The sequence below is a fragment of the Heloderma suspectum genome, chromosome 4 (genome assembly GCF_057233095.1).
Source record: "Heloderma suspectum isolate Gila_16-S chromosome 4, 16-S_ref, whole genome shotgun sequence".
NCBI lineage: Eukaryota > Metazoa > Chordata > Lepidosauria > Squamata > Helodermatidae > Heloderma > Heloderma suspectum.
The window spans coordinates 248,718,633-248,742,196 of record NC_139461.1 but is presented as its reverse complement, the minus strand read 5'-3'; the positions used below and the strand labels follow the sequence as shown (position 1 = coordinate 248,742,196).

Sequence of the window (23,564 nt, the reverse complement as noted above, 5' to 3'; positions counted from 1 at the left end):
TTGGGAGAAGACTGAGCCAAAGTAGGAATGGAGCACTTCTGCCTTTTCTTTGTCATCTGTTATCATTTTGCCATCCTTATTTAATAGTTGAACCACCATTTCTTTCCTCTGTCTTTTACTATGCATGTATCTGAAGGAAGCCTTTTTGTTGCATTTAGCATCCCTCGCTAACCTCAGCTTGTTCTCAGCTTTAGCCTTCCTGATGCCATCCCTGCAATTCTGTGCTACCTGCCTGTACTCTTCCTTTGTCCCTTGTCCTTCCTTCCACTTCCTGTATGTAGGGATGTCAGAGAATTTCGCCACGAATCTCAGGGAGGCCGAATGCCAGCGCATTCGGCCCCGCGAAATCGGTGGCGAAACGGTCTGCCCCCCCCCCACCCCGGACGGGACTTACCTTGGGCGAATCTCCCTGGCGGCGGCGGTTCGGCGGCAGTGGCTGCGGCGGCCAGTCTTCCAACCGGCTGCCGCTGCCACCGCCATTTCCAGTAAAAAAAAAAAAAGGTGGTAGGCTACGTAAAGATTTACGTAGCCTATCATGGCTAGATTTTTAAAAAATACCATGATAGGCTACATAAATGTTTACGTAGCCTATCATGGCTGAATAAAACAAAAAACCGCGCGTACACAAATGGCGGCGCCCATTTGTGTTCCTTATTTTGGCACGTCTAGTCTACGTAAACATTTACGTAGACTACGGCGAAAATAAGGGGAACGCAAATAGCGTAGCATCTACGCTATTTCCGTTCCCCTTATTTTCGCCGTAGTCTACGTAAATGTTTACGTAGGCTAGACGTGCCAAAATAAGGAATGCAAATGGGCGCCGCCATTTGCGTACGCACAGTTTTTTTTTTACTCAGCCGTGATAGGCTACGTAAACATTTATGTAGCCTATCACGGCTGACTGCAGGGATGCAAATGGCGGCGGCTATGGCCGTCGCCATTTGCAGACCCGGCCGGCCAGGATTCGCAGCGGGAAGGACAGGGCGCCTCCCCCCTGGCCAGAATTTCGGGGTGGAGGGACGGGGCGCCTCCCCCCTGGCCAGAATTTCGGGGGGAGGGGTGGGGCACCTCCCCCCCACCTCGAATCACATTTCGTCAAAAGGTAAGTGACTTTCGTACATCCCTACCTGTATGTGTCCTTTTTTGTTTTCAGGTCATCTCTCAGCTTTTTGTGAAGCCACATTGGCTTCTTCTGTTGTCTTCCCCTTTTTTTCTTGTTGGAATTGTTTGTCATTGTGCCTTAAGAATTTCCTTTTTTAAAAACTCCCACCCATCTTGGACTCCTTTTATCATTAGAGTCACTTGCCATGGGACATTACTGATCATTGTTCTGAGTTTATTAAAATTGGCTTTCCTAAAATCCAGGGTACACGTGGCTATACTCGGCTTTTGCTTCCTTTAGAACCAAGAACTCAGATATAATATGGTCACTTTCCCCCAGAGTTCCCATAACTGCTACTTTATCCACTAAGTCATCTCTGTCAGTTAGGATCAGGTCAAGGATAGCCGACCCTCTAGTTCCTTCCTCTACTTTCTGTAGGAGGAAGTTATCAGCAACACAAGTCAGGAATTTCCTGGAGGGGCCATGTTTTGCAGAATTTGTCTCCCAACAAATATTGGGGAAATTGAAGTCCCCCATTACTACTACATCATGCTTCCTTGAAACCTTGGCAATTCGCTTTTCAAAAGTTTCATCCTTGTCTTATCCTTGATTGGGTGGCCAGTAGTAGACTCCAACCACCATGTTCCTTTTATTCTTTGCCCCATTTATTTTAACCCAGATTCTCTCGATGGTGCTACCAAGCTCATCCTCCTGTATTTCTGTGCAGAGATATGTATTTTTCACATACAGTGCAACCCCGCCTCCCTTTCTATTCCTCCTGTTCTTTTTGAACAAGTTATATCCTTCAATTGCTGTATTCCAGTCATGGGAGTCATTCCACCAAGTTTCAGTTACACCTATCAAGTCATAATTTCCCTCCTGTATTAAGAGTTCAAGTTCGTTCTGTTTGTTTCCCATACTCTGGGCATTAGTGTATAGACATTGAAGACCATGTGCTTTATAGTCTGGCTTTCTTCCTACATGTTTGTGAAGACTATTATTGGGCACTATTAGAGCTGTTCTCTCCGTTGTGGTGCATGAGCCTTCATCCATTGTTACCCCCAACTTTACTTCTCCCTCCCCTGTAGGATTCAGTTTAAAGCCCTCCTGATGACGTTCTTCATGCTGTGGCCAAACACATTCTTCCCAGCCTTTGTGATATACAACCCATCCCTTGCCAACAGTCCATCTTCCAGGAAGTATAGCCCGTGGTCCCAGAATCCAAATCTCTCACGTCGGCACCACCTTCATAGCCAGTCATTCAACCGGAGTATTTTTCTTTCCCTTTCTGTCCCTCTTCTAATTACTGGAAGGATGGATGAGAAAACTATCTGGGCCCAAAGTTCTTGAGTTTCCTTCCCAAAGCTTCAAAGTCTGACGTGATTTCTTCGTAGCTCTGCTTGATGGTATCATTTGTTCCCACATGGATGAGAAGAAAGGGATATCTGTCAAAGGGCTTTATGAGTGCAGGCAACCCTTCAGTCACGTCACTAATCCATTCTTCCGGGAGACAGCATACGTGGCGAGTCCATGGGTCTTCGCAACATACTTGGGTTTCGATCCCACGCAGCAAGGAGTCTCCCACCACTCCTACACTTCTCTTGTTGTTGTAGGCCTTGGTTTCATCGCCTCTGCTTGACTGACCTTCAGCCTCTTGCTTGCTCTCATGCAGGTTCCCCTGTAATTCTTCCTCAGCAGGCTGTCCTCCAGTCTCATCTTCAAGTACCTGGAAATGGTTCCATAGCTGCACTGCCTCCACTGGTGCAGAGTGGTTTCTAGTTCTTCTGCTCCTGTCACCCTTTTCCAAGGAGTATCCTCTACTGCATTTTTCCTCACCTCAGCATTTTCCTCTTCTGCCTCAGCTTGCTGTTGCTCTTCTAGCTTCTGTTCTTCACTTTGCTGCTGTAGTTCCACCGTTCTGTCCAAGAACTCTTCGTGTTCTCTTATTCCCTAGGGGATCAACACTCACTGCTCCAGTCCTCTTACTTTTTCTTCCAACAGTGTGATCAATTTGCACTTGTTGCATGTGTAGGCCATGTTGATCTCAGGCAAGAAAACAAACATTGCACACACCTTGCAGGTCACCACCACTGGAGAGTCTTTTCCTTCCATAGCCTCCACTCCCTTTTTGTGTCTAGCTTTCTGATTGTTCTAGAGTAGCCTGTGCCTAGTTCTCTACTCACTGGAGGTTAAAAACACCGGCCCACTGGTATGGGAGTGTGTGTTACAAGAAAAATACAGGGGGAAAAAAAGAGGAAAAAAATGGGAAAAAAAAGAACACGTTGGGGCCTCTCCCTTGACCTCCCCTGCTGAACTCCCCTGGCCAATTCCTGTTTGCTCCCCCTGTTCGCTTGCTCTGATTGCTCACTCTCTGGGAGCTTGCTTGCTTCTTTAGTCCCTAGACCAGCTGGAGCAGCTTCCTCTGCTCTGCTCAGCTGGGAGGTGGGAAACATGTTGCAGATATTCAAAAAAACATTTCACACGTACACCATAAATGTGTAACATGGTAAGCCGCCCCGAGGGCCCTCAGTTCAAGCTACATGGGAGTGGGCTTGGCATCAAATTTACCTCAGAATGGAGAAGGCCCTCAGAGGCCGTTCCTACCATTCCTTACTTTTGTAGTTCTTTTGTTCCCCAGCTATCCAGCCTGAGGAAAGCTAGGAATGCTAGAGAAGGCGACATACAACACAGACATAGACACACACACACATGTTGATTGCCTTTCATTCGGGTGCCAAGCGGGCCTTGTTGCAAGGTCAGAATCCATTTGCAGTGGGTCTTCTTAGCTACTTCTCTGAAGCAAGCCGACCAGACACACTTAGGGCGTTCTCTTTGGCAGCAATGAGTCTGGATTTGAGGAAGCGAGGGAGGAGGGAGGAAAAAAGAATAGAAGCCAGGATATTTCAGCAATGCACACAGCAGTCACTGCTGTGGAGGTCAGCAGCTGGACACTGCGCTCACGGCAGGCGATGGAATGCAAAGGGGCTGGGATTTGAAGTGGGAGGCAGCTGGGGAACTTCGATTCTTCTTCCTTAAAAACTGAGCAGCCAAGCGGTCATGTTTCTGAGTGTGGGGCATTTCTCATGGATGAGGAGGCACTCCTTGTCTTTCCCTCACAGAAGGAGACAGGCAACTTGTATGGAGATGGGCTCACAGTCCTGCTATGTCCTCAGTATAGTTCTAATGCTATTTCCCAGTTCCAGCAAATTGAAATCCATAAGTGTAATTCCTTCTGTAAAGTGCCTCACATGGAGTTTACCCCCACCCCATGGCGAGTGCCTTGTCCTGCACACGTCCACTTTTGAACCCTTCCTCAAAACTAACTTTTCCATGAAATATTTATTTAACTCCCATGATGCTTCCACAGCTGGGCTTTTATCATGCCATCATCCTGCCTCGTTCACAGAATTTTGCAGGAGGTCCAGACAATGTCATCTTCCACTCGTAACCCACCCCTGTGTTTTCCCACTACTTCTTCCATCTTTTTTCTTACTGCGGAAAATCCCTTAAGAAGGAAAAGATGGAATAGCTACACAATTACTTCTGATTGGTAGCACTATGATGCCTCCATCCATCTGGAGGGACCTCGTTTTCATCCCCAACCACACATAAGCACAATTGGTCACATTCACTTCATACACCTTGCTTCTAGTATCTCTCCCCTCCCTTTCTTACCTTCTCACTGTCAAACTTTAAGTTAGCCTCCCACAACCTGGTGCCCTCCAGATATGCTGGACTACAACTCCCATTGTCCCCAGTGAGCATGGTCATTGACTTATTTTTTAAAATATTTTTGCTTTTTTTAATGGTAATTTTTTTTAATGATTGTAAGCCTTGAGGGCCCTTTATAGGCCTGAAACTGCCTATGCATGCAGGCTTCCCACTCTGGAATGTGGACAACAGACAGAGATTCTGGATAAGCTGAAGGCTACTGTGATTCTTTAAAGTATAATTTACTTATTTTTTTAAAAAAAATGGTTTAGGGATTTGGTAATCTTTTTCCCCACTACGTTTCTGACCCTGAAAACTGAAGAGCTTGTCTTGAGAACCATGTATTGCACATGCTATTTCTCAAAGGCAAAATCAAGCAAACAAAATGAAAATGCCAAGTCCTGGGACCATTACTTTAGTTGGAATTTTTTTGAGCAACATTAGCCAGGAAGCTTAGTTTTGTTTTGATTTGTTTTGTTTTGGAGAATTAGCATGAATTCTAAAATTGGTCTCACTTTCAAACAAGGCCATGGACAATCCAACAATAGTAGCTGAATTTTAAACAGGGTTGGGTTATGGTACACCCATTAAGAACAATGCCAGGTAACGGACATAGAGCAGTATGTGATCTAATAGGTCTTCTCCTTCCTAAGAAACTCTAAGACTGTAATGACAGGCTTAATTAGCTCTCCTGCTTCAAGGGGAAGTCTGCTGGCTGTCTGCTAGTGGTCAGTGTGTGAGGGATTTTGTCTTTCTCCCCTGAGCAGAACATTGATCACAGAGTTTGAAGTACTACCTGAAAGGGACCTTGGTTACCCCCTGGAGTTTCTGAGATTGGCTTCCACTCAAAGTGACCACTTGCCCAATGATGTATATCCCCCAAGGAAGGCACACAGCAGAGATTCAATAAAAGGGCAAAGCCAATCAATGCAAGAAAATGATTTGCTGAAAAATAAACATAATGTTTAATAAATCATTTTCTTACCAACTGTTCACTTTGTTTCTCTCCAGTGATCTGACCAGCTATGACAAATGTCTATGCATTAGAGAAAGGCTGGTATTGGTAGCCTGAGCAAGCTGGTGACTAGCTGCTTCTGACTAGCCCTTACCCTGGAGGTGGATGATCTAGGCTCAGTTCTGGGCCATTGTCATATCTTCAGTGTGTGATCTTGGCTTGCATTTAGGATGGTCTCCAGAGGAAGCTACTTACAGTTGAAGTTTGCACTTCAGTACATAATCTCAAAGTGCAAGAAGCAGCCTCTGGGAAAAGAAGGCATAATGCATTGCAAGATTTCTTGCTGCAAAACTTCACCTTCACATATGCAGAGTTCCCACTCTGGAATGTGGACAAGAGACAGAGAATTTGGATAGGCTGTGCACAGGCATCATCATAAGGGTTGCTGGTCTTGGGTACATTGAACTATTTCACCCAAGCCTTGTAAAACCCTTCTTTCCACAAGTACCTTCAGGGTCTATATCAGCAGCTGCAGAATGGAGCTGGGGTTTACCTCATATCATGGAGCAAACATGCCTGGAACAGTTGAACACTGATAACATTTGAGTTCCTGCGCAATAAGTACATTTATATTTATCTGTGGATTTTTGCATGGGTTTCTCGTCCACTTATTTCAATGCTACTGATCATATTCCAACCTTTTCTTATGAACACCCACTGGACAGGACAACTAGGCTAGCCATCTTCCTGTGTAAATCCATTCCAAACAATGATCAGGAAGGCCTCTCACACAATGCAATTCTGATTTAGAGGTGATGCAGCAGATTAGAGGTTAAGAGCATGGCCAGTGAGCTGGAGGTATGCAGTTTAATGATATTATATTATTGTCTATGTATTTTTAAACGTTTTTCCCTCTATGCCACCTTGAGAAAATATTATATACATCCTTTAAAATACAATAAATAAAATGTATTGTATTTTAAGGGATGCATGTCTTATGCAAGCCACTGCCTGTTTAGCTTCAGCTCCCATAGGAGGAGAGTAATATTTGTCTACCTTATAGGGTTGTTGTAAGCATGATTGTGATAATGCATGTAAGGTGTTCTGCATTCTTAAATGCACTATATGGTACTGCAGTATTATTATCTTGTACTGTCTACTAATGCCACGTGAGCATGAATGCTGTTTCTGTGGCAGACTGTGTTGATCCAGCCTTCCTCTGTCCAGAGATTTGGGGTAACTCTCCCTGCCCTTCCGGGCAGTGTTTACATTCAACCATTTTTTGTCCTCTGGCTTCTGCAGTGGTGGGGCTTGTGGCTGGGCTGTGGGCCAAGAGCTGATCTGACACATGAAAGTGGGATTTATGGGATGGAGCTTTGATTCCAGCTAGAGGAGCTCGTGGGGCTGAAGATGAGAGGCGCAGCATTGGGTCCATGGTAGAGAGGAGGATGACAACATCCAGCTGTTGCTTCTTCTGTTGCTGCCAGAATCTCCTTTGATGCCTTTTAAAAGTTTTTGTGTGTTTGCTTGTCCAAACGAGGACCGACAGGCTGGCTGTAATAGCTTGTGAGGTTCGCCCATGCAGCTCTGGTAGCCCACTTTGATTCTGTTATAGCAGCTTGCCCCTTATTTCAACCCTCTGCTCCTCCCTTATTCTTTACTCTGATAATGCAATTGAGTCTTGACTTGTAACTTCCGCTGTTATCATCTTGAGTTTCCCTCCAAAAGGTATTTCTAAATCCAGAGCCCACAGTCTCCCCCATTTTTCTTCTCCCCCCCTTCCAGTCTTGTTGGCCTACATGTACAACTCCACAATAGCATGCTTACCCCGCCCCCTTTCCCATCCCTGTGGCCCCCAAAGCAGCTAATTAAATTCTGTCCTGTACTTTATCTTGCTATCTAAGTACAGGTCTATATTGTTCTTACTGATCATTGACCTGGAGCTCTCCTTGCACTGAGTGCTAGAGCTCCCCCATCAGACAACAGCTCTGCTGATTGGCCTCTCTCCTGAAAGGCAGCCTCATGGTAATTCCTATTCCAGCTCCAGGAGTTTCCAGATCACTAAAATATTGACTCAGTGTCCAGGGCTGTGATGTTGCAGTGACCAAGAAAGTTGAAAGTGAGCATGGCTCTGAGATGTGCATCCCAAAGGGAGATGTGCAAGGAGAGGATGTGATTATGAATGTGATTATGCTCCAGATGAGCAGAAAATAGAGTGTGCACAGCCTTAGTGTGTGTGTTACTGCTGAAGGTATTGGTACCGTGACTTCTGGAAAAGGGTGCAAGAGGCTTATGGAAACTATGGTCCTATTAACAAGGCTGTGAAAGAATGAGAAAGAAAGAAAGAAAGAAAGAAAGAAAGCAAAAAGCAAAGCAAATGCAATTTTAGGCTGCTTTAATAGAACCATATTTTCCAAGTCACAGGAAATAGTAGCTTCACTCTATTCTGCACTAGCCAGATCTCATCAGGAATACTGTGTCCAGCTCTGGCTGCCTCACTTTAAGAAGTAGACATCAATGAAAATAGCCAAGGATATGGAAAACATGTCCTGAAAGGAAAGTTTGAAGGAACTGGGAACTCTTGGCCTAGAAAAGAGAAGACTGAAGGGGATATGACAGCACTGTTCAGATACTTGAAGGACTGTCACATAGAAGAGGGAGAAGATCTGAAGGGAAGAGATTTGCATCCCTGCAGCTAAAGAATTACAAATGTGCCATTATTTCTCAAGAAAATGGAACATCTCTACAAGCCTCTAGAAACCTTAAGGAAGACATTCTGATAATGTTTTCCAACAATGCCCTTCCTCATATGGGTGTGGTGAGAATAAATGCTTTGCAGAGTGTGTGGGCAGATGCTTAGATACTATAGTATAGGGCCAAATAAGTAATTTTATAGCTGGCTTTCCTCTTCTCAGTCTCACCAGGGAGGCCCATAAAATGTGTTTACTGACAAATTGTGAGGCCATTTTTTTGAAAGGGCTCTGTTCTTCACTCCTGACTATGTCAGAGTCACTCTCAGTATTTGTAATCTATCCAGCCCTTGTTATTTTAAATCTGTTCTGGGTTGTAATTCAAGTTTAGCCAGGGTCTTCCTGGATAACCTTGGATAAAGCTTTAATCCTGGCTGGAGACTACAGTTTATTCTGGACAAAGTGTGTCTTCTAATACTGTTACTATTACTACTATTATTATTGCTTTACCATCCCACATTTCCATGGTCCCAATTGCACCCAGTTACTATTCACTTTTTTAAAAAAGCAGGTGTTCCTGGTCATGGATATTCTACATCACATATAATTGTCTGATTTGCCCAAGATTAGACAGAGCCAGGGCTGGTGCAATCTCTCCTACTCCCTGAGATGGGCGAGGATACACACGCCTCCACCACGTTTCCCCCCACTCCGTCACATTTCCCCCCACCCCACTGCATCTGCCCTTACCTTCCCATTGCTGCCGCTGTTACTGCTCTCTGAAGAGATGTGTGGGCCATAAAAAGCAGCTGGCATGGCTCTTCACAGCACTGATGAGGCCCAAATGCCTGGCTCTAAGGGGTCCTTCCTTAGGGCCAGGCATTGTGGGAGGGGCTGTCCAACTAGGTAGCCTGTGCTGAAGAGGCTTTTCAGCCCATCCGCTTTCTGCCTTGCGCTGAGATTATTCTCTGCGTGAGCTAGAGGGCAGGTGGCTGAGAGCAGCCACCTGTCCTCTGTTTCATTGAGAGCAAAACGGAGGGTGGGTGGCTGCTCCAAAGAGCTGTGGCAAATGAGTGGCTGGCAGGGCTCTCTATGGCACCCACTGGTGCTGGGCCCTCCTGGTGGGGATGGAAGGGGGAGCAGCACAATTTGCCACTCTTGTTGTTCTGCTGCCTGAAGTGGGACTTCACCCTGCTTCATGGGAGGGCTGGCTCTGGACAGCGCATCCAGGGCAGAAGCAAGGCTGGAAATTGGGTCTCTAATGTCCCAGCTGAATGCTTTATCTAGTGGGCTCCACTGACACCCCTGCCTTCTACAGAACAGTCCTTTCAAACTTGCTAGTTATTTTTAAGAAAATCAGAAGTGTTGTGGAAATCAGCTGTGAGGTACCATCCCCCCTGCCCCCCAGCTTCTTAAAAATAAATAAATAAATAAATAAATAAATATTGATTCTGTTGGGAGAAGCTGGCTTGGTGGCAGAACTACTGCTGAAGAGAAGGTGTGTGGTTTCCCCTCCCTCCCCTCCATGCATCTGGATTCAGCTCTACTTTGGCTTTTTAGGGCAAGTGTACTGTTAAGTCAGCAAGAAACACAAGTTGCAGCAATAATTGTTTGCACACAGCAGACTGGATAATGCAAAGAACCCTGCAATGATACACCCTGTTCTATAAAGCAGGGGCAGGCAGAAGGAGATCAGGTGATTTGCAGTAGATCAGCAATGATGTCCAACTCCCAAGGTTTAACAGTAGAGAAAATGAAAAGCCTTTCCCCCCTCCTAAATCAGGATGCTTAAATCAAGAAAACTGGAACGGGGGTGGGTGCAGGGACAGGAGTAGGTTTGTGTGTGAAAGGATTTGTATGTGAACTGCCAGCTCTGGTACTGGGAAACAAATTCTGAGCTGAGCATGTGCTCGGAGGCAACTTGGTCTGCAATGCCATGTCTGCCTTCTCAAATCGCTATTTTGCCCTTGGCTCTAGTTGGTGAACCTCAGGGTTCTAATGACTTGTAGACCACTCAGGGAGCTTGTACACCACCCAGGGGTTAATGGGTGGTAGAGAAATGTAATAAATAAAAAAGTAGTGAAAAACAAAATACACCCTGCACATCTGTCCACCCCTGCTATAGACAAGTGACTGTGGCTCAGTGAGATTTGTCTGTGTGAGTCTGTGGAGGAGGTGGGAATTGAACTGAGACTAGCACTTTCCCCTCCAGTGGGACAGAAGTGCTAATTCCACTGGAACGGGCAGAATTCCAGGGTGTGTTGACACAATCTCTTTAAGTGACAGACACATCACTTTGATTCCCGCCTTCCATTCTTAGGTAATTGCCTAGCTTGATTGGTCTTTGACAGCTGATCTGCAGCAGCAGTTTTACACATTTGGGTAATCAAGAGCTAGATACCAGACAATAGACATGTTTTGGATACAGATACATTTGCATTAATCAGAATGTGCAAATGAGCAATGGTAGGGTTTGTTTGTTTTCTCCACAGAGAGCTGTGGTTATAGTAATGAAAACAGACTACTGCTCATTTCAATCTGACTAGCATAGAAGCTGGGCCTATCTATCTATCTATCTATCTATCTATCTATCTATCTATCTATCTATCTACCTTGCCCAACATGGCTCTCTTGAGTCTATGCCAGCTAACAGCACATTATAAAACTAGTAAAAATGATACAAAAGCAGCAATGTCCATTTCAAATGGCATAATGCATAAACTACAAATCAACAGCAGCAGCACCGTGAAGAACCTGCCTGGAAGAACTGCAGATATAAAACAAAAACGAGTTCATTCTTCCCTTCCTCCCATGCACTTTGCCTGCTCAGTTGCTGTTTTCTGGAAAATAATGTTCAAGTTATTTGAGAACTGGCCTCAAGGAAGGGTTTCTCTCTTGATCGGTTTTAAACCGGCCTTGGTAAGCTGTTATGCTAATATTCGGCTTTTTCAACTTGCATACCATTAAACAAATTAGCACACACAGGCGATTAGTATTTGTGTGTGTGTGTGTGTGTGTGTGTGTGTGTGCTTCTGCTGGAAATGTAACTACCCTAAACGAATATAGTTATACTCTTATCCCCCATCTTATCCCCCCGTATGGCAGCAGTGCTCGTTGTCCTTCTCCCCTGCCCCCGTGCAGCAGTGGCAGCAGCTCCTTGTGCTTCTGTCCCTCCTGTGCTGTGACAGTGGCAGCTTCTTGTGCTTCTGTCCCTCCTGTGCTGTGACAGTGGCAGCTCCTTGTGCTTCTGTCCCTCCTGTGCTGTGACAGTGGCAGCTTCTTGTGCTTTTGCCTTCCCCCACTGTGGTAGCAGCTTGCGCTCCTGTCCCCCCCCCCCATGTGGTAACTCGTGCTCCTCTTCCCACCCTGGTGGTGGCGGCATGTCCTCCTGCCTCAGACAGAAGGAGGTCTTGTGCCAATGCTGCTTGTCAGTGGGCTCCTGCTGGGGTGTGGGCCCTCAGCAGGTGCCTGACCATGCCTACCCTTCATGCCAGCCCTGCACCCATCCTTGCAGCCTGTCCCACCCAGCAAGCCTCATTGCCTTCTCCAAACCCCAGAGCAGAGCAGCCACAATGGGACCGTGGCAGGGCCCTCAAGCGAGGGTGCAGCCTGGGAAGAACCCTGAGGTCCCATACAGAGGCCTGGCAGTCTGCATTTGGACTGCAGTCCAGAGGTTCCCCACCCCTGTTATCTGGATCCCTGCTTGTATCTGTGTGTATTAAAAAGGTTCATCTGTTCTGCTTTCAATGTCATTCTCAGATCTGGTGAAGACTGCAAATATCGCAGGCCTCTTAGGGTGGCCATGTGCTCTACTTTACAGAGGACAGTCCTTTACTCGAAGGGCCATCCTCTATTTAAAGGGCTGTCCAGTCCAAGTCCAGTTTAAAGATAAAGAACCATAAGGGGGGAGAGCAGGAAGAGGCTTGAAGTTGCCTATCCACAGTTAGCACCTGGACAGCAGACTAAGCAGGCATACCTGGTCAATCTTTCCCACTACACATACATTTTTGTAAATTTGCATCTATACATATAAATTAGCACATGCAAATTTTATGCAGATGCATTTCCTCTTTTCAGTGATTTATATAGTGGGCACTCTAATCAAATGCCATATTCCGCTTGAAATGCAGAGTTTAAGCTAGAAGCTTTTCTAAGAACCTGCTTATCCCATGGCATTTTCCTAAGGGTCTGTGAAATTTTACTCTTCCATATAAGGCCTGTTAGTGAAATGGGAGCATATGATAATCTAAACATCATGTGATGTGCCAATGGTGCTTGCTGCTGTTCCATCCTCTTAACTCTCATCTAGACATTTTTAGCTTAGTACAGCCTTGTTTGGGGCAACAACCTGATTGTTTCTTGTCTAAAATTCTTGGGGGCTGCATTTTCCACAGAGCCCTTGCGTGAGGGTAATTACAGCAAGTTCTGTAACTTGCTGACAAAACTGTAACTTGCTGACAAAAGAACTCTGCAATTTCAGGAATTCACCAGCAGTTGTAGTTGTGCTTCTTGAAGGCTAGGGGAAATAGGACTTTGGCTTGATGCCATTAATGGAGGACAGCATTCATATGGCTACCTCTCAGGACGCTTTAACCATGGAAAGCACTGAATTTAGCCATATGAAGCGGAAATCCATCGGTACTAAAGATAACACTCCAGGGATCTGGTGAAATGCATTCTATTCCATGAAAGCTTCTGCCATAATAACTGTGTTAGTCTGTTAAGGTGATGCAAGACTCTGTTGTTTTTGGAATACATCAAGCTCTTTGAGCTGATGATAACCTCCAGGGTGTAAGATGGCAAATGGGTCAATGAGAGCTGTGCAGGGCAACCTTCCTATCCTGGGAGCAAAGAGAAAATATGTCTATTTGTGATATGAAACATTGCCTCAGGGCCTGTTCTCTAGATGTGGCTAAGTATGTTGTGTGTGTTTTTCCTGCCTAGCTCATACAGCGCACATGACAAAAGGGTAAATGGAACCATTTGCCAAAAGCACAAGCTGTAGGTTTTGCACACCAATTGAACCCTTTCCAAGGCATGGCAGTGAGTGAAATAAACAAATAAACAATTGCAGTTTGTGTTATGTGGCAAATCACATAATTTGAGAGCTAATGGAGTGCTGTGGCTGGAGGGTTAGACTTGGATGTGGCAGGCCGATGCCAAAATCCTTGCTCAGCTGGGCAGCCTTGAGAAAGACAACCTGTTGTGTTTAAAGGGGAAGCCAGGAAGACAGGCATGATCAGGCAGCAGATGGGGATGAAATTCATTTGGTTCACATTTTAATGCATACAAACCTAATTCACACTTCCTGAACCAATATGTGAACCAAAACCCAGGTTTACTTCAACATTTGCACTTTTCCAAATTTTGCGATTCAGTTCTCCAAACAAAATATGTGCACGACAACATGCATATTAGGGAAATGTATGCACAAAATTCATATGTTGGTGAAAATAATGTACAAAAAGGCATTATATTAAGGGGAAATGCTTGCAAAAGTGTGTATCAGACAAAAGTGCATACAAAAATGTGTATACTAGGCAACAGGTGTACAAGAATGCCCCCCCATCTTTGTGCAGGGTTTTTTAAAAATTCACAAACCAATACAGAAATGGGACAAAATGAACTAAGGGTAGAAAAAATGACAAACTGAGAAAAACCGAAACGGGCAAATTTGTGCATTCTTTGGTCAGGCCATGTGAGTGAAGTAGAAGAAAGAGTCCAATGTTGTATGCGCGAGAACAGTAGCATGCACCAGACTTCTTTCAAAAATGCAACTATTTATTATTACAATTCACTGGAAAAACCCAGGGCACAAAAACATGGTTTAGAGGGGGGAAAACAAGGGCAAATTAACCAAGAACTGGCCCTAGTTCCTGGTCCACCTACACCCAGGACTGTTCTGCCCCCCTGAGGAGATTTTGCTGGCTGACCACTCATACCAGCTTCTGCTGTAAAAGTGAAACTGTTTCTTCCAGTTCACTGACATGGCCAGCTTGGGTTGAGAGCCTTCTGGCCTGCCTCTTTAAGAGTCCGAACACAACTCTACCTACCTTGCAAGGTTATTGTAAGGCTAAAATGCTGCTTTGAGCTTCTTGAAGGAAGGGTGAGTAATAAATGGAGTGTTTGGGGACCCAGGTCAGCTTTGTATGTGATCTGGAGAATAGCTTTCCCATCTGGGTTTATATAGCATGTTTGCAGCACCAGCATATAGCCACCTTTCTGAAGTGAGCATTAATTTGAAAACAAAACAAAATGGAGGGTTTGCATGCAGCATCTTTACCGTATGGTTTGGACTACAACTCCCATCATCACTGACCAGGCCATGTTGCTGGGGCTGATGGGGGATGAAGTCCAAAACATGTTGAGGGCACCAGGTTGGGGAAGGCTGTTCTACACTAATGACTGCAGGAGCCTGGATTTATTTTGAAGGCATATCGTGCATGGCTAAAATGATGCATGTCGGCTTTGCCTTCTCAGGCAGCTGTGCAGCCAAGGGGTTAATGCCTTCTGGCAGCATAGGTGGTTGTTAATGATTGATAACGATGATGCTCTCAGGAGCTTTGAAGCAAAACATATTCCAGCAGCAGCCCCCACATGAGAACCAACAACACTTGGCTAGCAGATTTTGGACTGGAATTCCGAGAGGGAGGTGAGCAAGTATGTGGGGTTTGGGGGTAACCGTGCATGGACGTAAGGATGGTCCAAACCATGCTCTACACTGGCATAAATGTGTGACCCTCCTGCTGATCGTGGGTGTGGCTGGCTTGGCAGCAAGGGTGGTTATCAAGGCAGCTGGAAAAGTTCAGCGCTTGTCGGTCACATTCACAATTTCCCCCATCACGCATGGTGTTTATTTACGTGAGTGCGTATCTGGGGACAGTCAGGGCTGCTCACATGGGCGGGGAACAGGGCCTTGGTGTGAACACTTGTTCAACAACAGGCAAGCCTCTTTGAGATCCCTTCTCCACCTTTGTTCAGCTGCATAACAGGGCTAGTGCCCACATACAGCTGTGCCTCGTTTTCTATCCAGCATACTTGTCAAAGAAAAGAGATCCAGATGTTTCAATGGGCTGAACTAAACATCTAGAGCAGCCTTCCCCTACCTGGTGCCCTCCTGATGTGTTGGACTACAACTCCCATTGTTCCCAGCCAGCACAGTCCAACACATCAGGAGGGCACCAGGTTGGGGAAGGCTGCTCTAGAAGGAGGCAGAGTGGTACTTGTGAGCAGCCATGGTTCAAAGGACGCTCCAGCAGTTTGTCTGATACCACGAAGTGTGCCCTCTTCCCTGACATCTGATTGCATCAATCATTTTGGAGAACCCATGAGGCTCTCTGCACGATTCTCTGCAGTCTTTGCCTGCTGAGCGGTCCTCCAGTGAGCACTGTGTGGTAGGCCACACAGAGAAAGGCCTGTGCATTCAGCATAAGGATGGAGGAGGAGGAGGCTTCAGATGCCATGGAGCTCATTGATTCGAGCATCCTGGATGGGTATTGTTGCTGAAGACCCTTATAACAGAGATCAGACATGATGAGTCATCTGGCCTATTCATCCATTAAGCCAGATTAATTAAACACCTGCCCATTGAGGCAGAGATGTCTATCTGGGCTGTGATGCCCCTTTTTAGATGCTTATGTGGAGAAAAACTAATATGCATGGTGTGTGTGTGTGTGTAAGTAGCACTGTGGCAGCAGGCTCTGCCCCCAACCTCTATGCAATTGTAGGGATGGCTCCAGTTTCGTGGGGGGGGGGCCACTGGGCAAAGTGCCCTCTGCTCTGTTGCTTGTTTTTGTTTTTTGCCAGGCAGTTGCCTTCCTTCTGTTTGGAGAAATGTAAAAACCATGAAAGAAAAAGAAAAAAGAAAAACCACACCAGAAGGCAAAAATCATTGGGCACAACATTATTTAATGCCAAATGAATTCCCAGCACACTTTGAACATGCAAGCCCTTCCTCATGGGAAATTAACAATTAAGATATAAAACCAGTGTTATAGTCTGATTTGTTCTTCTCCCAGTCCCTCCAAAGTAGATAGATTAAATCAGTAATTAAACAGATACGGAAACAGCACTCGCTGCTCGGGTTTGCAGCAAGGAGAAACGGCTGTCTCCATGAATGGCTTATAGAGCAAGGGGGCAGAGCCTCAGGCCTGAAGACCAAATCCAGCCCTCTGGGGTTCCCTAGAAGGCCACACCCCTTCCCCAGCCCACACCCTTTCCCCCAACCAGAAATAGTTTGTTGGTTTCCCAGCTTTTGCAGAGTTTTCCCCTCCATTCTAAAAGCTTGAAATGCCTCTCCTAAGGCTCAGGTACTGGCAGTAAGGGCTTTAAGCGAAAACATGCTGGTCATTTTGGTATTTTGGCGTGCCCTGGGCCCTGCTGGGAGATGTCATTTTAAATTTCCCAAAATGCCCCATTTTAAATTTCCCACAATGCATAGCTGTCTGGGAGATTCTGGGAACGGTAATCCAACACATTTGGAGGGCACTGTAACAGTATGCAAGAACTGCTGGATTCAGCCTGAGGGGATTGTGCTTCCTGGGAGGAAGCAGTAAGTAGTTAAGGGCAACACCCACTGCTTCTGGCCTGAGGAGAGAGAGGCCAGAGCCTGCAAGAGCTCTGCAGAAAACCTTTGTTGAAATAAAACTTGTAAGTCTCCTTGGAAGGCAGAGTCTGTGGGGTGCAGCCCTCCACCTTTGAAACAGGCACCTGGTTAGGGAAGGCGGCTCGAGAAGTAAACCTTTCAAGTGTAAGAGTGCAGTGTCTCTCCTATTGTAGGAGTCTGCTTTGGCTATCGGACATTTATGAAAGACAGCTCTATAGGGTGGAGTCCTCTTTTCCCTAGATCTTCCTCCCACCCACACAAATATCTACCCATGGTGCAAAAATGGGGAAGCTGCATTAAGGAATGTACCTGGTCAATGAGTCCAGGAAGAGGCCACTCTGGGAAGGGAGTAAATGGTGCAAAAAGTGACTGAGTGCAACTGTGATCAATTTAGGCAGAATGGCTGGGGGATGCTGGGAGTTGTAGGACTGTTTTCTGTCTAAACATGCATAGGATTGTGTCCTAACTCATGGCTCACTCAAAAATTCTGGATTTTGATGCAACTATGATGATTTTAAACGTACTGAAGGCCAAGGTGGCATAAGATTCATGTTTCTCCCTCCCTTTAGCTGACCACAATCCATAAGTGATGCAAGGATTTAGCTGATCTTTCAGAGACAGTCTTTGCTCACTTTGCTGTTCAGCTGCTCACCAATGTTCTGAAGGTCTCATTGCCTTAAGTGGCCCCTGGAATGCATAAACTGCCATTCAGGAAGGCTGAACTGCTGCCCTTCATCTCCTGTGAGGGGAAGGGCAAAGGCCAATTTGACTGTGTGACTTGAGCCTCCTCTTTCTCCATGTGGCAGCAGTGCAGGGTGAGTTTCCTCCACTGCCCCAGGGGCTGGGGTTTGACGTTGTTTGCATTGGACGATTGAAAACAGAGGAGGAATTTTCTGTACTTATGTGGTTTTTATTCTGCCTGTAAAAAGAGAAAATGACCTGCCTGAACAGGGAGCCTTGAAGACCACCTAGAAAGGAAGAAAGCTTCCAGAGGGGGCTGGATGGGTGGTCAACCACCTCAGATATTCTCAGGCTGCCCCTCAGATAAAATACCCAGTCGATTTCAGCCATTGTACAATGGATATTTGATGCTGCCAAGCAGTGAAGGATGGCATCTCCAATGTCAGTGAGGTAATGAATCCAATCTGGGTTTCAGTCAGAACTCTAAAGGGTTAGGATGAACATTTATCAAGCTAGGTAAATGAACCTTGGATAGCTCCTTTGGAATTCTGATTGGTTCGGATCAAAACCTGGAGCGGATGCACTGCCCCACTGACATTGGAACCATCAGCCTCTACTGCTGCCAAGGCACAATGGTGTGGCATGATGACAGCGAATGGTTAAAATGCACTTTCCTGATGCCCACGAGTTTTGACATTGCCAAGATGAATGGTGCACCATAGTTATGAGTGTGGCATCTAATGCAGACCTCAAGATATTTTGGACTACGACTCTCAGCATTCCTGACCATTGCCTATGCTAACTGGGGCTAAGGAAAGTTGAAGCCTAAAAGATCTGGAGGGCACCAAGTTGGGGAAAGTCAATCTAACACAAACCTAACTACATAACTGTCCCTATGAGATAAGGTAGGAGTATCTGCCACATTTCCCAAATAGGGAGTGGAGCCTTTCAGACAATGAGAGCGGGGGGGGGGGGGATCCCAGATTTGATGGCTGGTGGTGAATGTAGCACTAGTTAGCACTAGCAGACTCCAACAACAGCAGTTAAAACAGTAACTGTATATGCCTTGTATAATGAAATAATTATTGGGACAGGCACTTAGTGGCTTGTTCAAGGCAGGCTGTGGAACAACAGGGAGTGGATCACCCAGCTTATTTTCATCCACGTCAAGAGTCTGGCAACAAAAGGTGAATACAGGGAACTGTACCAAATTGTAATATACCACTGGAGCTGCTTGATCGTAGTAATTCCACAACCCAGGTGGATGGTACTACAGGTGACTGGGTCCCCATGAGAAGAATTTGACTGGGTCCCCACATAGTTATATTCCTAGCTTGGTAAATGTTCACCTAAACCTTAAGTCCTAAAGGTGATGCTGAGCAAATCTGTGTGCTATGCTTCTTTTGTTCCAACATTACTGCGGTATACTGTCTAGAGTGCTTCATTGGGAAGCTACAGTTTTTCTGTTTTGCTGCAAATATATTTTAAGGGACTCTCCAGCCCAACAAGCTTTGGGAGCAATAGGTTTGTGGAGACAAGAACAAAATGCACCAGAGAGTCCTCGAACAAGCCACTGGCCAAAGCTGTTAAGGGACTCCATCCTTTCTCCTGTTGTATAGGCACCTTTTGCAGATTTGTAGAGTCATTGCAGATTTGTAGCGTTGTTGATTTATCCAGAAGGGAAAATATTTAAGGGCTGCAACATTTGGTTGATAAACCAGTTGGATTAATCAACTTTAACACTTTTGATCCATTAAAAAGATGCTCCTGATTAACTGGGCAGCAAATTAAACAACATAGGAACATAGAAAGCTGCCTTATACTGAGAGAGATTATTGGACTATCTAGTCCAGTGTTGTCAACTGTGGCCTGGTTTGTGCAATCGCTGCAGCTGTTTTTGTGGGTTGTTTGTTAACCACAGCAACAACCCCCCCTGCTCCGGATTCACTCGTCACAATAAGCTGCAGCACCCACCTGCCCCAGCTTGAATATTCACAATGGCCACCGGCATGCGTTACACTCCACTGTGGCTTAAATAAGCCACAGTGGGCTGCAGCAATTGTGCAAACTGGCTGACTAACTGGCAATAGCTCTTCCGGGTTTCCAGCAGGAGTTTTTCCCAGCCCTGGAGAAAGACTCCTGGAAATGCCAGGAATTGTACCTGGGACCTACAGCATGCAAAGCATGTGCTCTACCTCTGAGCTGTGGCCGTTATCACAAATGTTGGCTATTTTTCATACACATACTTAAAATGAAATGATGTGTGATGAGCACCACCTTAGAAGAGACACTGCTCCTTCCCTCTCACACTGGAGGGAATGGCTCTTTTAATATGGCACTGCTTTTACATAGGCAGGAATCTAAAAATGAAGAAAGCCTGCTTTGTTTCTTCAGAACTATTGTTTTATTCTTATGCAGATTCAATCACAACTCATGTGATTATTTAAGTAGGATAAGACAGCCAAAGAAGGAGAAGGAGAAAAAGAAGAAGAAACAGGCTTGGCAGATATAATTATTCTGTGCATTTGTTAGTTCATGTGAACATGTAAAACAGACAGTTGCCCATTACTGAGGCTGAGCTAAAAGGAAGAGTGAAACAAACCAGAAGATAGAAATGGCCTGACCCAATGGAAAACTAGGCAGATGGCAAGCCTTCAGAATGCAACAGGCTAAACACCCCAATTGCTTTCTCTTTCTCTGTCCCCTGAATTTTTACAGACACTGTTTGATGCCAACATGAGAAAAAGAAGAGTGGATTGGGTTGCTTCCTTGTACCTTTTTTTCATGGTTTGAAAATTTGCAAAAAGGCCTTTGCTTTGCTTAGTGATGTTTGTTTTTCAGGAACGCATTGTACTTTGGAAAACACACACACCAACCACAGATTCCCAGCAATAGATTTGGCTGCCTAATCTCTGTCTGTTGGGCATTGGAACTAGCTAGTTCAGGGAGTGCAGGTTCTCAGGTTCTCCCTTCATATCGAAAGCAGGTGGTAAACTTGCTGCATGGGGGTGGTGGAATTTTTATTAACCTGCCTGATCCCCCAAAGCCCCAGGCAGGTAACAATCCTTAAACACACATCTAAAACTGCCATCTGAAGGCAACGAGACAGATGAAACATAATAATTACAACACACTCAGCAAAGTGAAGAGAGGGTAAGACTGGGACAGGGCATAGGAGAACTGGCTGAGCATAGAGGGAGAGGTTTTTGCCTAGTTTGCAGTGCCACTTTGCTTTAAAAGCAGAAGAAAACCCTCTCGGTGAAGGGCTCTGGCCAGGCAGCCCTTCAGGGAGATGACTTGGAGAGGTTGGGTCCCACCAACATGGCTTTGGACTTGGCACTGAACAGTGATTCAAGCTTTATTGGGTGGAAGCAACTGAACTGCTAATTTAACTGTGCGAGTCATCAGGAATTGATGGCATATTAACTAGAGTGTTGCCTGCCTCGCAGCTCTTTCCGTCGCACTGAGAAATTGTGTGGGAATTTTTTATAATGTGACCAATCCCATGTTTGAAAAATAAGAGACTCTCTGGGGTATTTCTAAGTCTGTTCCATCGGGAGGGGAAGTGAAGTAAAGGGAAGCCATGTGAAGTTACAAAGTTCTAAGGTAAAGGGGAAGGGATACTCCTCCCTGCCCCCATTCCACCTAAATAAGGCAGACTTTTAAAACATCAGAGCTCAGTAGCCTTACTCATTCTCTGGTATCTGGGGAAACAACAAGAGGCAGCCACTAGCATAGAAAGACTCTGAAAATGTGACCATTCTCTACCGTAGCTTCCTCAACCTGACATCTTCCAGATGTGTTGGATGGCAAACCCATCACATGAACATATGAAGCTGCCTTATACGGAATCAGACCGTTGGTCCATCTAGCCCAATACTGCTGACGCTGACTGGCAGCAGCTCTCTGGGGTTTCAGGCTAGGGATGTTGCGAGCATCTGATTGGGGGCTTGAGCTCAGCGGATTTCTGCCAGTTTGGCCCCCTAGATGCTGGGCCACGGACCCCCACACTTGACCAATTCTGTGCGCGCTGAGTCGGGCAAGTGCAATGGTCCCTGCTCCTCTGCTGAGCCATTTTGTGGGAAATGGCAGCTCATCCTTTTACGTAAAGGGCCCTTTTGCACAAATGGCGGCCATAAATAGGCCCATTTATGCAAAAATACAGGCGTAAATGGTCTATTTAGATCATGCATGCCTGTAATGTTGTGTAAATGGGCCTATTTACAGCTGCCATTTGCACAAAAAGGCCCTTTACATGAAAGGACGAGCTGCCAATTTCCCACAAAACGGTGGCTCAGCAGAGGAGGGGGTCCAGCGAGAAGAGTGGGCAGGGATGAGTTTGGCCATCCCTATTTCAGGCAGAGGTTTTTCCATCCCTATGTGGAGATACCAAGGATTGAACCTGGGACCTTCTGCATTCAAAGCAGGTGCTCTTCCACTGAGCTATGTGAGCTCCCAGGCTGAGGGTGATGGGGTTTGTTGTCCAACACATCTGGAAGGCATCAGGTTGGGGAAGGCTGCTCTACTGATTCAAGCCACTGATTTGCTCTGTAATCCTGGGCACGTTCATGTCTCTGAGTTTCTGTTCAGAGAATCCTCATGTTGGAAGGGATCTTGGAGGTTATCTAGTCAACCCTCCTGCTCAATGCAGGATTTGCAGTGCAGGATCCAGCTGCAGCATCTCTGGCAGATGACTGTCCAGCTTCTCTTTAAATGCCAGCTTTCTGCTCCACTGTTGAACTGCAGTCTGTTCTTCATCTGCCACAAAGGCACAATGGCCCTGTGCTGTCAGACCAGGCCTAACAGGGCAATTTTGAATACAAGGCAAATGCAAAGACAGTGAGGTGCCCATATAGCAAAAACATTGTTCAGTAACAGGAACGAGGCAAAGATCTCACTTTGACAGATTTGAGACTCTTATTATTGTAGGGCCATTGCTCTGTGTTCTTACATGCTCTCCATCCTGTGGATTTCTCCTTAGAATATTCAGCTAGACTTTAGTGAACATGGAACTGGTTGTTTTCTATTCTGATGTTTAATCGTTCCAGCAGATGGAGATGCTTAAAATTCCCGTGAAATCTGCCAATACCAGGCTCCTTCCTTTTTGGCCTGTGAGCCATCTGAAGCTTGCACTGAGCCAGAAGCACTAGCAGCCACTTTTGCTAATTTTTGGCGAGTTATATCTTCTTGGATGAGGTGTTTTGGTCAGCTCTTTAAAAAGTGTGGCACCATGTACACCTTGAGTAAAGTCAATAGGCAGTCCTGCTGTTCTTGGCCAGCTTTTTGTGGCAGCCTGATCAAAAATACAACAATATAATATAACATGGTATATATTGTAACAAATTCTAGTATGACATTGTAATAGAACTTTTAACTTAAAAAAATACAAACACACACACACACTCACAGAGCAATATGCTAAAATGTAATTCAACCGGTATAAAACCATTTTCAAAGCCACAGCAGTAAAACAACACTAAAACAGCAGTGTGTCTGAGAATACGACAGTCAAAAGCCATCTGAAACAGGTGGGGTTTGAAAGCCTTTTGGAATACTACACTGAAGGGCTGAATGTGCATCCCTTGGGTTCTATAAAACAGAGCCTGCTACTGAGAAGGCCCTGTTCTTAATGCCCACCAATCCAACTGATCTTAAAGGCAGGCTGACAAGCAGGGCCTCCAGTACTGATCTTAAAGCACAGACAGGTTCCTGTGAGAAACACAGCATTTGAGTTTTCTTGTTGGACCATGGGTTCTCCATGTTGGCTGATATCCCAAATTGCAGAAATGTGTAAGCAGGTATAATGCAGGTTGAGATCAT

The 23,564-nt window shown here is 45.6% G+C and overlaps 1 protein-coding gene across 9 annotated transcripts in view; it reads left to right on the top strand.

The window, feature by feature from the left end:
• The window catches only part of PLEKHA6 (pleckstrin homology domain containing A6), a 180,448-nt gene that overhangs the window by 24,074 nt on the left and 132,810 nt on the right, over positions 1 to 23,564 (top strand). For 7 of the 9 annotated variants that reach the window (XM_084853213.1, XM_084853212.1, XM_084853218.1 and 4 more), the window contains exon 1: positions 6,650 to 15,110. The exons of 1 other annotated variant lie outside the window; for it this stretch is intronic. In XM_084853213.1, the coding sequence (XP_084709339.1) occupies positions 15,004 to 15,110 (107 nt within the window). In that variant the 5' untranslated portion in view covers positions 6,650 to 15,003. Of the gene's footprint in view, positions 1 to 6,296; positions 6,627 to 6,649; positions 15,111 to 23,564 lie in introns of those variants that run through there. One more of the 9 variants, XM_084853217.1, reaches the window with a different exon arrangement.